This window comes from Suillus subalutaceus (genome assembly GCF_016647625.1).
Source record: "Suillus subalutaceus strain FC151 chromosome Unknown DFJ58scaffold_1, whole genome shotgun sequence".
Lineage (NCBI taxonomy): Eukaryota > Fungi > Basidiomycota > Agaricomycetes > Boletales > Suillaceae > Suillus > Suillus subalutaceus.
Window position 1 is genome coordinate 991,628 of NW_024540250.1, and position 12,360 is coordinate 1,003,987.

The 12,360-nt window shown below is 48.0% G+C and overlaps 4 protein-coding genes across 4 annotated transcripts; 1 reads left to right on the plus strand and 3 right to left on the minus strand.

Moving 5' to 3' along the window:
• Positions 1–79: 79 nt before the first annotated feature.
• Positions 80–1,694, minus strand: DFJ58DRAFT_753391 (uncharacterized protein). Its single transcript, XM_041387920.1, has 6 exons — positions 1,282–1,694; positions 1,203–1,225; positions 1,115–1,150; positions 848–1,064; positions 483–795; positions 80–433 (listed from the first exon to the last, which is right to left on the minus strand). Exons 1-6 carry the CDS (start codon positions 1,585–1,587, stop codon positions 324–326), a joined length of 1,005 nt encoding a protein of 334 aa, XP_041251437.1. The 5' UTR covers positions 1,588–1,694; the 3' UTR covers positions 80–323.
• Positions 1,695–3,700: 2,006 nt separating this feature from the next.
• On the plus strand, positions 3,701–5,499 carry DFJ58DRAFT_720723 (FAD/NAD(P)-binding domain-containing protein; the record flags this gene model as incomplete). The annotated part of the gene is made up of 9 exons (XM_041384733.1): positions 3,701–3,732; positions 3,787–3,922; positions 3,973–4,048; positions 4,103–4,171; positions 4,228–4,616; positions 4,677–4,694; positions 4,745–4,963; positions 5,013–5,153; positions 5,215–5,499. The coding sequence occupies 9 exons, from the start codon at positions 3,701–3,703 to the stop codon at positions 5,497–5,499; spliced, it is 1,365 nt and encodes a 454-aa protein (XP_041251438.1).
• Positions 5,500–5,567: 68 nt separating this feature from the next.
• On the minus strand, positions 5,568–7,041 carry DFJ58DRAFT_13006 (S-adenosyl-L-methionine-dependent methyltransferase). The gene is made up of 5 exons (XM_041378777.1): positions 6,614–7,041; positions 6,467–6,547; positions 6,205–6,418; positions 6,047–6,147; positions 5,568–5,997 (listed from the first exon to the last, which is right to left on the minus strand). Exons 1-5 carry the CDS (start codon positions 6,760–6,762, stop codon positions 5,637–5,639), a joined length of 906 nt encoding a protein of 301 aa, XP_041251439.1. The 5' UTR covers positions 6,763–7,041; the 3' UTR covers positions 5,568–5,636.
• Positions 7,042–8,146: 1,105 nt separating this feature from the next.
• Positions 8,147–11,609, minus strand: DFJ58DRAFT_909606 (OPT oligopeptide transporter protein-domain-containing protein; the record flags this gene model as incomplete). Its single annotated transcript, XM_041395145.1, has 22 exons — positions 8,147–8,353; positions 8,406–8,542; positions 8,595–8,862; positions 8,912–8,986; positions 9,039–9,090; positions 9,144–9,158; positions 9,214–9,278; positions 9,329–9,420; positions 9,475–9,572; positions 9,624–9,818; positions 9,873–10,025; positions 10,082–10,139; positions 10,187–10,218; positions 10,266–10,313; positions 10,369–10,531; positions 10,591–10,720; positions 10,779–10,804; positions 10,861–10,929; positions 10,980–11,074; positions 11,131–11,238; positions 11,296–11,318; positions 11,375–11,609. 22 exons carry the CDS (start codon positions 11,607–11,609, stop codon positions 8,217–8,219), a joined length of 2,274 nt encoding a protein of 757 aa, XP_041251440.1. The 3' UTR covers positions 8,147–8,216.
• Between the last annotated feature and the right edge of the window lie 751 nt (positions 11,610–12,360).

Here is a 12,360-nt window from a genome sequence, read left to right on the forward strand (position 1 = left end):
TTGGTTAAGACCCGTCAACATGAGTCGATGCATTGACAGTGGAACCACATGGAATTAGCAATTATTTGCCAACGCCAAATGAAATAAAAAGACTCGCTTGCGTTTAATTCGACGGACACAAAACATGGCCAGGAATAAGCAAGTCGGGGCTGGCGCTGGCGCCATTACGATGAAGTACACACGCACCCCATTAGGCTAGCCTAGAGTCACATTATAAGTAACGGAATATGACGAAAAAAACTGTGATGTAAGACAAAATCCTAACTTAATAATCCTTACTAGTGATTGTAGCTTTCAGCATCCAGCGACTTGTGATGATTACATCACTTAACAAGCAAGCCACCGAAACCCATGGACAAAAGCCAAGCCGCATACTCCGCGAAACCAATACCAGCATACAGAGAACGTCCAAAGTTGACTAGAGCAGGGCCAGCTGAAATAAAGGTTGGTAATACTGTTCCCAAGGTCCACGGTCAACGTACGGCAGACACCAGCGATCCCCCAGCCAATCCCAAATACCACTGACCCAAGTATGAGCCTACAGTCGATTTTGGTGGAGGTCGGGATGTTCCATTTGCCACCAAGCTTAGGTTGTTCTACACGGGCATACCGATAGAGCAGGGTAGCCAGAGGCAGAGCGCTTCCTGCAACGAACGCCAGGGTCGGGTTGAATGCCGAGGACAACGGTAACGTCAAGAATGCCAGAACTTTGTGTGGATCGACCATATTGCCAAGGCGGAGGGAGAACGCGAAAGCCAACGATGTCAAGAAGCTCGCCAGATACCGAAGAACGGACTGGAGGGTGTTCGGCACAGAGATTAGCACAAGAATGGATTTTCTGGCTCACGAGCTGTGAAATGTTGCCAGTGCCATTCTTGAGAGCCGAGCACGTGTACGCAAACCAAAGGGTCCCAAGGGAAAGAATTGCGCCTAGAAACTGTCGTCCCTGGTTCTCGCCGAGGGTCCAATCCAAAGACCCAGATGTTCCAAGAACGTCATTTCCGTGAGCGAAGTGGGTTGTAGCTACGGCACTTGCAAAGAACGTGGTTGTTGCCACCAGGGAACTTTGAATATATTGAACCGCAAATACTGAGAAGGCAAGTTCAAAGCATACCGAAGGGAAAATCGGGACAAGCCACAAATCATGTGGCTTGAGAAATGATCAGACGCATGCGCGTAACAGAAATACCGAGGAGGCGAACCCTGAGGTGCATCCATTGGCTAGCTATGGACCAATTGGGCAATGAATGATTACACCTTCGGAAAAAATGCCAAACATACCTTGGTCCCAATACCGACCAGCAATCCAGAAAATACCTTTCGGAGAAGCAAAGACGTAGTGTGGGGCACCGGGGTGTCCGCATCACCAATGATACCAACTGCAACACCACCTAGAACCAGACCCACGACGGAAATCATCGCTGCTTTATCTCCTCGATGTGAGCGGTGAACAAAGGCAGAAACCCCAAGGACAGATCCATTAAGCACCAGCAGAGAATGAACGGACAGCGCAATGCCAATCCCCCCTAAGAGGCCTTCCAGGGGTTTGGGACGGGACTCCGTGATCTCGGACTGGTGGAGCGACATAGTAATTCAGCCGGGGATTGTTGACCGAGGACCGCCTAAATACTGTGAGGTCCTCCAGCACTCTTGTTGGGTACCGGGTTTTGAACTCCTGTTGGGTGATGTGTCGGAATAAGGATAGAAGTCGGAATTCGGTCACGTCCGGTTTGCCTTTTGCTGTGCTACGTCTGGTCTTCCATACGTTGAAAATTCAAAACATGTTTCAACTGTGCCTCACACGACAAAACTCAAACGTGTTCTCGAGGAGAGAATTGGATTCGGAAACTACACTATCTAATACTCGTCATCGTACATGGACAAAAATATGGGATACATTGCCAATGAGATAAATCCACAAGTAAACAAGAAACACGCAGTTGAAGTACATACCTATAGAAAGAGAAATAAATCGAAGGAAAAGTTTACGCGGTGAGAGAATCGGAAGAGACACAGGCTAGATGTGCGTTCAGGACCGCGAGCGGTGAGCGGTGGCCTTCAACTTATTGGGCTGTAAAGCTCCGGGTCGTAGGGGACCTCTGACGTCGAAGATCGGGGAGATGCTGGGAAGCACGTTGAGATAGTATGCGCGCCTGGTGGTGGCCTTCAACCTTGTGGAAGGCTCCAGGTCATAGGGGACAGTGAGGGAGGCCGGTGCGTGAATAGTAATGTGGATTAGCCTGTACCACTCTAGTTGGGGGGCGCCAGCGTGCAGGTAAGGCCAAGCTTTGCCATGGCATTGGCCCAGCCATCGAGACGAGCTTCTTTATCGGTGAGGATCTCAGCATGGAATTGTTCGAGGTGGCCTAGTATATGAAAGCGGTGAGTGAAGCGGACGTCACGAGATATTACTTACCAATATAAGTCCGTGCGCGTGCGGCCCGCAAACGAGCACGGTGCTAAACAAACCGAGATGAGTATCGTACTTAGTTTAGTGACGGGCATGTCATACTTGCTGTTGGCGCCGGTTGATGATGAGCTTCGTATCTGGAGGCTTGGGTGGTAGGGTGATAGACTGGGACAGAGTAGTACTGCTGAGAAATAGCACTGTTATTGTCGTTGAGCTGTCTGGGATGGGAAGGTTGAGATTTGCAGGCGTCGTCCCCAGAATGAGCGGTTCAAGTGCCAGTTGCGACTGCCGAGAGGGAAAATCGGAGTTTTCGATGGTGACAATGTCCTGTTCCTTTGAATAGGTTGCCATCCTAAAGATTTAAACATCAGACGAAAATGTTTAGTAGGCTATGAAGCCTCGTGCCTTGCTTTCATCAAACCACTGTTTGGAGTCTGACACATTGTCGAGGTCGTTGCAAATGAAGTCGCTTGTGCCTCCGAGCTTTTGATGGAAGGTATGTATAGATGTCGGCGATGTTGTTGCCAGGGAAGGGTGGTGAGTCGGGGGCATGTTTCTGATTGAAGTCACCAGACTCACCACTGAGTAATTTCCGAGCGGTTCTGTCGGAGGCAAGAAGGAGGATCGCTATTGAGAGGCAGAGATCTGCCGCGGCGAGACCCATGGTGACGATGGTAATGCGTTCGGCTTTCTGAATAACCTTAGCCGCGTGGTCCGCAGCCGTTTTCTTGAAGAATGAGACCGCGAGGAACCCGGCGATAGTAACGCGCGCAGCCCCATGAAGGACGGTAGAGGTGGAAATCATTGTGATGGTATAAGATGATGAAGCTCGTAAATAAATGCGTATATGCGTAAAATGGGCAGGTCATCGGATATTTATATTCACACGGCCAACCTTAACGTTTCCAAATCAGGACTGTCAGGGGATTATCTCAAAGGCTTCGGAGCTGCAAGTTGGGCTCTGCAACCGTTCATTAACATTTCCACGTGCGCAGTATCGCCCATTTTCCAACAGACTATTCGTTATGTTTTCCGACATTGACACTAATCTCAAGACACTTTGTCACACCTTTTTTCGTAGGTTTGAGTCAAATTTTAACAGCATAAGTTAAGCTTACCCCTCGGATGATCCCTGACATGGTTCAATCGGACATACCAGTACTCATGAGAACAATTTTCCTGTGCTACATGCAAATACAGAAAGTCTATTTTCTCACTTAGATCCGCCCAGCCGCCGCCGCCGCAACAGCAACCATTGGGGCTTATCGAACCACAGTTTCTCCAGATACAATGTCTAACCCGAAATTTAGAATCGCTATCTGGTAAGGTGTTTTCAGTCTGTCGTCGTAGTCAAGCTCATTACAATACTGCATTAGCGGAGGAGGGGTAGGTGGTTTGACATTAGCTGTTGCTTTGTCCCGGCACCAGGATATTGCCGTTGACGTGTATGAAGCCGCGCAGAGCTTTTGTGAGATTGGGGCTGGTGTTGGTGTCTGGCCCAGGGCATTCAGGGTACGGATCTTGGAAAATAAAAGACATGCTAGCCTAAGACAATGATCCAGGTCTTACGAAAATTGGGGCCCGACTTCGAACAGCAACTGCTTCAACGCTGCGGTTACGAATACACAGAAGAATATGGTCAGTGAAAATCGTAGTGACGATACATGTTCGAATCCACTGAGAGAAATTTAGTCCCAGCTGTTAGGAGCCGTAAAAGTGATCAAGCTGTCGGCATTGAGCTGTTTGACTTGATGACGAAAGGTCAACTTTCCTCTGCATTCAAATGTATCCCATCCTGAACACCGCTGGTAGAACAGGCAAACTTATGCGTTTCCATCGAGCCGACTTCCATGGCGTACTACTCTCATTTCTTCCGCCGTCCTGCACAACGCACAACGCCAAGCGACTAATATCATATACTCAGCCCTTGGAAGACTGTTCAAGAAATTCACCAATTACGCTAACATTCAAGGATGGATCGACTGCAATGTGCGATATTCTAATCGGTGCTGACGGGATCAAATCTGCAGTCCGGCCCTGCATGTTGCGTGAACTGGCTGAGGGCATGGATCCCGATGAAAAGCAGTCCGTGCTATCTTGCATGAACCCAATCTGGAGCGGCGTCACTGCATATAGAACACTAGTTTCCGTACAAAAGCTGCGCGCGCGTTGCCCTGACCATCGTATCTTAAAGGAGTTTACCCAGGTAAGCCTAATTCCAGTTGCATTTCACCCCATTCACTTGGCACGGCGCTTTCATTCACAGTACATGGGAAAAGATGCTGTGAGACTCTTTAATCGATGGTGTACACTGCTGAGCCTGATGCATTGTAGTACTTCCTTGCATACCCAATTTCTCTTGGGCAATACGTCAACTTTGCGGGTTTCACGCTTGAACGTGATCTCGTTGACTCGGCGTATGAACCCGATACAGACATCCCTCGTCCGTCGTTCAAAGGGAAGACAAACGACGAGTGGGTTAGTGAACTCACTGCTCAGCAGTTTATTGAGCCTTTCAAAGACTTGGAAGAGGATGCACAACACATTCTCGAGGTCTGTTGTTCGTATCGAAGTTGCTGTTCATCACTGACGATTTCCACAGTGTGTAGAAAAGGGCACGCTTTGGGCCGTGCACACCGTAAAAAATTTACCATCCACTAATTTCGGGCGAGTCGCGATTATGGGAGATGCCGCACATGCAATGGCGCCGTTCCAAGGCTCCGGTGCTGGCCAGAGTATCGAGGTCAGTTGTGCACGATTGCACTCCGAGAAATTTACACTGTTGATTTGATTTGATGTGATAGGATGCTTACTTGCTCATGACCGTTCTTGGTCACAAATCTACGACCCTAGAAATGGTACCTAGGGCCCTCGCCATCTACGACAAGTTGAGAAGGCCATTCTCATCAGAAGTAGCTCGGCGCTCAATGCGTAGTGGCCAACTATGCGCGTTTCAGGAGGATGTCCCTTTGCACGCGCTTGGTGATACGATCACCAAAAATTGGGAGTGGGCATGGCTGACCGAACTAGATGATGCTTTGGAAGAAGCTGTCAGGCTTGTGGAGGACAGTTCGATCGATGTCAACTGAGAGATCTAATGTATACTGGCAGATATCCGTAGCTTTGCCACTGCAGCCCCGTGTCGCGAGCTGAGAATGTAAGATGATTTTGTATACAACGTTCACTCTGACTCGCAGTTATGACTACTTGACTGTTTCTTCTAGGTCTACTTCTTTCTAGATACCACTATGTAAGTCTTGTATGGAAATTGATACGTGCCCTCCTCCTTGTTAATCCAAACTCTACCATCTCCCCGCTCGAGGATACCTTTGAGGTCATCCGCTACCTTGGCTTTTTCATCTGGGGGGAGTACGGCAATGTAACTCTTACTCTGAGCACGATCCGTAACAATTTGCTCGCTAGCAAGAAGGTGATATGCCCACTCTTCCTCCTCCTGAGGATGGAACAAGGAGATATACTCAGGTGTAGAGAATGTCTCCCTCCAGAGACCGAGGCGAAATTGGGGCGTCCCTTGCTCATGAACCTCGATGCAGTCACAGAACTGTGCAACCCAACCTGCGCCGTCTCTTCGATGCTGTCAGAGGAATTGATGCGATGAAAATAACAGAAGCGAACCTGTCTTCACGGTTCCATATAAACACAACTGCGCCGTCCTTCTTCAAAATACGACCGAATTCAGCCGATGCTTTCCCATAGTCGGGGCACCAATGGAATGCCTATATGTCCGATGAGTGAACACCTGCACCTACCTTTATCTTGATAGTACTACTCACCTGTGCGATAATGATAAGGTCTGCCCACCCGTCTTCCACACCAGTGTTATCAAATGTCCCTTTGATAATAGAACTGCGATTATCATTGACAGTCTTCGTCCACACATCACGCATGCCGTCGCTAGGTTCGATAGCTCTCAGTGTGCCAATACTCGTAGCCCACTCAGAGTGAGCTAACAAGGCACGGGTGAAAATACCTGTCCCTGCCCCAATTCTGAAAGACAATCGAAGGGAGGAAGTAAAAGTAACATGCGTGACTCACTCGACAATGTTCAAAGGTGCTGTGCTCTTCGATACCTGACGAATGTACGAAAGACACTCAGCTTGGTACGAAGGGCGAGCCCTACGCACAGCTCGTGTATTAGCGCACTGTACGGACCACACGGATGGTAGTCAACTCAAGTCTCACCGGTCATATAGTTCATTCGTCCCAGTGCCAAATCCTTTTTGTGCAATAGCGTATACATTTGTCGTCATGGTGCGCGTGAGCCTTAAATTTAACGTAGAAGACGCGAAAACGAATCGCTGAGCTCGCAAAGATACGAGGTCAGTGATCATGGATGGGAAGCCATTGCAGAGGCGTTATTTATATCATGCCAACATGTCGCGGCCTTCGGAAACCCGTATGATCTAAAAGCATGCGACAGCAAAACAGTGAAGTCGCCTAACTGCCGAAACCTCCTGAGAGTAAGTTCAGCAGCCATACTATTGCTACCGTACATTCGTCCGAAGATTATGTAAAGTTCAGGCTGGTGACCGTGACCTGTCAGCCTACCGAACTTGGAATATCGGGCCCAGTGAAAACAAGTTTGTAGCCAAAGGCACTGGAGCAATGTTGTTGTGGGCAGACATAAATTCTGTGGTCTAGATTAATCACGTTGTTGTGCGTCGTGAGGGCTTCCATCTGTACATGGCGTTAGACTTGATTGAAAACAAGCATCCGTCGACGACCGTACAGATTTCGTGCTTGGCAGCTATGAGATTGCAGCTGATGAACTTCAAGATGAAGCTTGGCAAACACCTCGTCGCAACCCTCTACTGTGCACTGAGATGACAACATTAGTGTGGATGACTTGGATGTGGTGATCGCACGCACATAACAAGACACGCGGAGGGCAGCGTCATGGTGAAGCAGATCGCAGGATAATATGGAGGCACCTAGCAAACAGACCTTTGGTGCTATGAATTAGGTGGAGTCTGTGCTTATTGCACACCAAGACTGGTCGAATACTTACAAGACGATTTCTGTCGTGGTCGTGGTCGCGTTCGAAGTCGATCCGTTTTCACTGGGGTTCATATTGATATTGAACCCTCACGGGGTGTGAAGGCGAATTCCTTTTTATGAACAGACTATCACATAACTTGAAAATTTGGGAGTTTTCGGCACGATGATCATTAAGACTAGTACAGTCGATTCCGAAAGTCTCGGCAGTTCAAAAATAGTGAAAATTCATTTAACGAGTTTCGTAGGCCTCTAAACAACTTCAAACACACCATCTTGGATCTCGCACCTATTTTCTACTCACACTCCCCATGGTCTACTAGAGGATCAGTCCCGACCGAAAAGAACGAGCTCTGTACCTGCATTTGGAGGAAGCATGGGAGATCGAACACATGTGAATGTGCAACTTACGTCTGGTATTCTGCTCCACTTCACCAAACGAGAATCCAAATGTGTTTAATATTTAATGTCGTGAACAATAAATGTTTAGCGTCCTCAAGGACAAAGATGACGATAAGCTAATAAGCAACGTCGGCGAAGAGAAGACAGTGCAGAAGATAATGTAAGGAGGATACCGCCAGTATTTTTCACAGTTCATCAACTTGCACCCTACACCATGGCATTCACGCACCCAGAGATGCTTCGGGGACGTTGGCCAGAGTCCGTTCAAGACTGGACCGTCCTGTCCTACGTAGAGTATAACTCTCAATATTGATAGGACAAAACTTGTATTTTTCGATTGCAAAAATACATCAACCTAGTCATGGTGTTATAGACTGAAACTTGATATTTAGAGATACAGGCAGCGGTCGTAGTTTCCCCCTTGGTTTGCACCCCACCATGCCGGGAAAAGATGTGATGTTCCAGCAGCCCCTTGGACCGCAAAGGTGAGAATGAATACCATGATTTGCGTTCCACCATCGAGGGCTATATTATAGTATGATGTTAGCAGTTGAGATAAAAAGGCCACAAAGCTTACCTGCACCGACCAAATAGTTGTATTTCACGAACCAACGCGGGTACCTAGTACGGAGCCACCACTGACACAAGAACGAGACCGCGAAATACGACAGAATCGAAGAGTTTATTCCAGCAGCAAGCCATCCGATGTATGTACTATAGTTACAATGAGCTTAGAATATCAATCATTGATGATTTGAGAGCGTACCAAATGATAGGGGTGTAATAGTAATCCATGCGTAGTCTCGGCCAGTAACGGTGTATAATCCAGAAAGGAAGAGGCGCAACCAGGCCAATGAGATAGGACAAGGGGACCCATTGGTACCTTTGACCAGTTGAAAAGAGCTCGTGAGCAAGACCACCCCATGCAACGGCTTGCGAGTTGTATGCTTGAGGTTGCTGGCCAGACCAGATGTTTGTTCCTTGTACAGACAGCAGGATTTCGCGTTGACTGTCGATGATAGAATTCATTAATACTAAAAGAAGTCAGATGTGGCGAAGGGATAAGCAAGACGGCTCCCTAACCATAGTTAAGAACAGCGCCGAACAAGGTGCCAATGATCTGGGCCACGAATGCAGCGCGGGGAGGCAGTTTGGCATCTGGGTATCCGCCAGTGAGAGGTACCTTTCCCGATAAATGATGTCGACATACATTGAGCGATCTTCAGATCGCGTAGCAGCAGCGAAGCTTGAGCCACAGTATTCTGGACGAGAACGTGAATCAAATGCGAATCAAGGCGACCATAGGGATACGGACATAGCTGTAAAGGACCTGTCAACGACAACATCAGTAGTGGTCAAAAATCGGAAAGTACGTCAATACGAACAAAGAACATATTCGCCATGGGGCTTCCGTTGTGCATGTAGCCAGCAATCATCTGCACCAGGGTTTCTTCGCCAAAAGATCAGCTAGGATAGCTATAACGCATGAATAATACGTGCGGATGGGAATATAAATGCCGGTAATGGCGTACAACGCGCCGAAGAACAAAATAGACACGGCGGCCAAGAGGACTGCGATGACAAAGCCCCACCTCAAAACACATGATAAAAATTTTCGCCAGATGGAGAGTGAGAATGTTGCTCACCAGGGAAGCGTGGAATTTGTCTCGTAGATGACGACCAGTCCAACAGTGAAAGAGAGAACAAGCGTCAAGAGGTACCAACTATTCGGAGCATCTGGATACTGTACGGCAATGTGTTACTAGTAAGTCTCCATCTGGTGTCAGGAGCTAACCTTCAGCATCTCCCGGTAGTGTGGGTCGAGGTCCTCAGTGTTGGCGGGGACATCCCTCTTTCCACCGTGTTTCCAGAATTTCCAATCGAAATTAGCACGCCAACTCCTCAGCGTATCCATGTTCATCCAAGTCCAGGCTGCACGAAGGTCATCTCTATTCCACAGGAGGAGGTGAGTGAATGTCGCAGCGAGTCCCTGTGTTGGAACTATGAGCAAAGCATTTTACATCAGCAGTAATTCACGGCATACGAGGTTGGTTGACAGCAGGTTAATAATCCAAGCGCCAGGGTAGAATGGCAGTCCCTGTTCCGCCACTAATGTGGGATCCACCTCATAGTTGGAGTTCATGATTAAAGTCTGGTTGTAGACAGTCCCGTTCTCGTAAAAGAGAAGCTGCGCCAACTGATCGGCGCACTGTTAGCCTGGAAATTAGAAAGCACAATGAGGATATCACGTACAAATGGGAAGTTCTGAGATTCCCAAATGTTGTTGTAGAATACGGCGACGAAAACAACCCTTCAACTGCCTCAGTAATATGATCTACCGTGACCTCATTCACATACATGCAAAGAATGTAACCAATGAAACTAGAGAGCTAGAGTAGACGTTAGAATTGTCGTACGGATTGTTGTGCCAACTGACCTGAGCTTTCAGCGGGATAACCATCGGGTTGACACCACCCGAGATGTACTAAACCAATTGAGTTCAACCCAAGTGTCAGCCAAATCAAGGTACCAAACATTACCTGCCAGTCGAAGCATATTGACAATAGACCGAGGCCCTCGTTTCCATTGGAACCACCAAACACACGAGACACGGCAGCATTGTTAGGAGCAGCGAGGCAGAATATTGAGAGACCGGTTAGCAGTGGGAATATCCATTCGGGAAACATTTCCCATATAAAGATTCTGAGTTCAAGATAATTAGAAATTGAAAATTATGATCTATCGATGAAAGTTAAACATACGCAGTAAAGACGAAATAGAAGACCTTGAGCCTTCTGCGTGCTTCGATGCCATCGCGATAAAAAGCGTCGAACATGGAGAGCAACGGGAGAACGCTGGGGTACAACATCTTCGACGGATAGAGGAGGATCCCTGGGTCAGTGTCGTAAGTTGAGATTACAAGTGTAGCTACTGTTGGACACAAAAGTACCTCGCATCAGACCGCCGATCCCATAGCTGTGGTTTGCAGCTTGAGTAATGGATGCAGTAAGGAGTACGCCAGCGCAACGCACCCGAGCAGTTGAGAAGAGAACAACAAAAAGATTGATGAGCCGGCGTTCGGAGTGATGTTATAATACAAACTAATGAGTCGTGAATCACCACCGACAGAAAAATCGGATTGCGAGCCCACCGTTGGACAGCGAGAACTTCCGTAGCTAATGCAGAATTCGCGGCTGCACTGCACATAATGATAATGAACGCATTCTCCTTCTTATTGAATGGCCCCTGATATTCATAAGTATGCATGAGCGTCAAGGTCAGGGACTACGTGGAAGACGCACCGGATTCAAGTATCGGAGCAGTCCGTGGCGGGGGATGAATGTCTCCATCGCAAGGCCAATCACATAAGATATGATGGCGAGGAACATCAAAGACACACTGATGGTTTGCTGGAGTGTCAACCCAAATGAGGCGTTTGAGAAAATGTTTGATCAGGAAACTCTCACAGGTTTGAAGTAATAAATTTGAGCTAGGAGGCAGTGCAAGTGAGTAAGAGCCTCGACTAGATGATCTCGACTGCTTTACCCAGGGAACCACCGAAGGCGGAAAGGCCAAGACCGATGAAGAAAGCCCGAAAGGTCCAGGGGTTCAGACTAGGATCGTCGTCCACGGAAATGACGTGAGTTGCAATGTCTCGCTCGTTCTGAAGGACAACGTTCTCGTCTGTGTCATCGTCTCGGGTGGAGGTTTCGATATCCCCCTTAACGCAGTAAGATTTCTTGTCGGTGGCACTAGGAATCTTTTCCGTACTAGTAGCCATGGCTAGAGAGTACAATATGCCAAAGCAGACCGAGGTAAAGTATCTGATGTTTATCTGATATATAAGTATGCATCAATGCCAACACAACCTAGCAAGGAACGGGCCAGTGGGCCGAGAAAGAACCAGAAGAGAACCAAAAGAGAGATAAGCCCGTGGGTGCGGCGGAACCAAGGACGCCAGCAGCGTTGGTGACGCGCCGTCTCTCTCGCATGACCATATAGATTCAAAAGATAAGGGACTTTGAGTGAGATTGACAATCGACTAAATGAGTCAAGAAGTCAGACCGGCCGCAGCGTTGGTTTGTAATATGGATTTAGTTAACCCGTCTTAACTCGTACGAGATTGTCTGTTCGCTTGCCAATGCCATTTGATTGATATTGATTGATAGTACCAGACACGCTTGCATTATTCTGTTTGAGATGGTCAGGACTTCATGAAAGTCTGGTCGGCCAACACCGCAACGCACCGGGTACTATGACAAGTGCACCTCGACCTCGAATTAGCACAGAAATGCAGCGTACGCGTGGCGAGGTCCGATATCCAATTGTCAGTCAATTACACCCACTGTCCATCTCGTGGAAGATAAGGGGCTCAATAAAGAGCTCCACGGGTGCCAGCGAGTGTTCCGGACAAATTTCAGTACCGGCGCTGCGATCAGGAGGCCAAAGCTGACTGGATTACGCAGAATGGATTCAGTGAGCTGGCTCAGAGAGTCCAAAGTCACAAACCAGGGATATACTTCATAAGTTCA

Excerpts from the sequence above, each read along its gene's own strand:
- DFJ58DRAFT_753391 (XM_041387920.1), bottom strand. The coding sequence starts at position 1,587 with ATGTCGCTCCACCAGTCCGAGATCACGGAGTCCCGTCCCAAACCCCTG. Across the intron at positions 1,226-1,281 it reads TGGTCGGTATTGGGACCAAG|CTAGCCAATGGATGCACCTC; the intron begins GTATGTTTGGCA and ends ATTGGTCCATAG. Across the intron at positions 1,151-1,202 it reads GCCAATGGATGCACCTCAGG|CCACATGATTTGTGGCTTGT; the intron begins GTTCGCCTCCTC and ends TCATTTCTCAAG.
- DFJ58DRAFT_13006 (XM_041378777.1), bottom strand. The coding sequence starts at position 6,762 with ATGATCACTGACCTCGTATCTTTGCGAGCTCAGCGATTCGTTTTCGCG. Across the intron at positions 6,419-6,466 it reads GCACCTTTGAACATTGTCGA|AATTGGGGCAGGGACAGGTA; the intron begins GTGAGTCACGCA and ends ATTGTCTTTCAG. Across the intron at positions 6,148-6,204 it reads ACCTTATCATTATCGCACAG|GCATTCCATTGGTGCCCCGA; the intron begins GTGAGTAGTACT and ends TCGGACATATAG.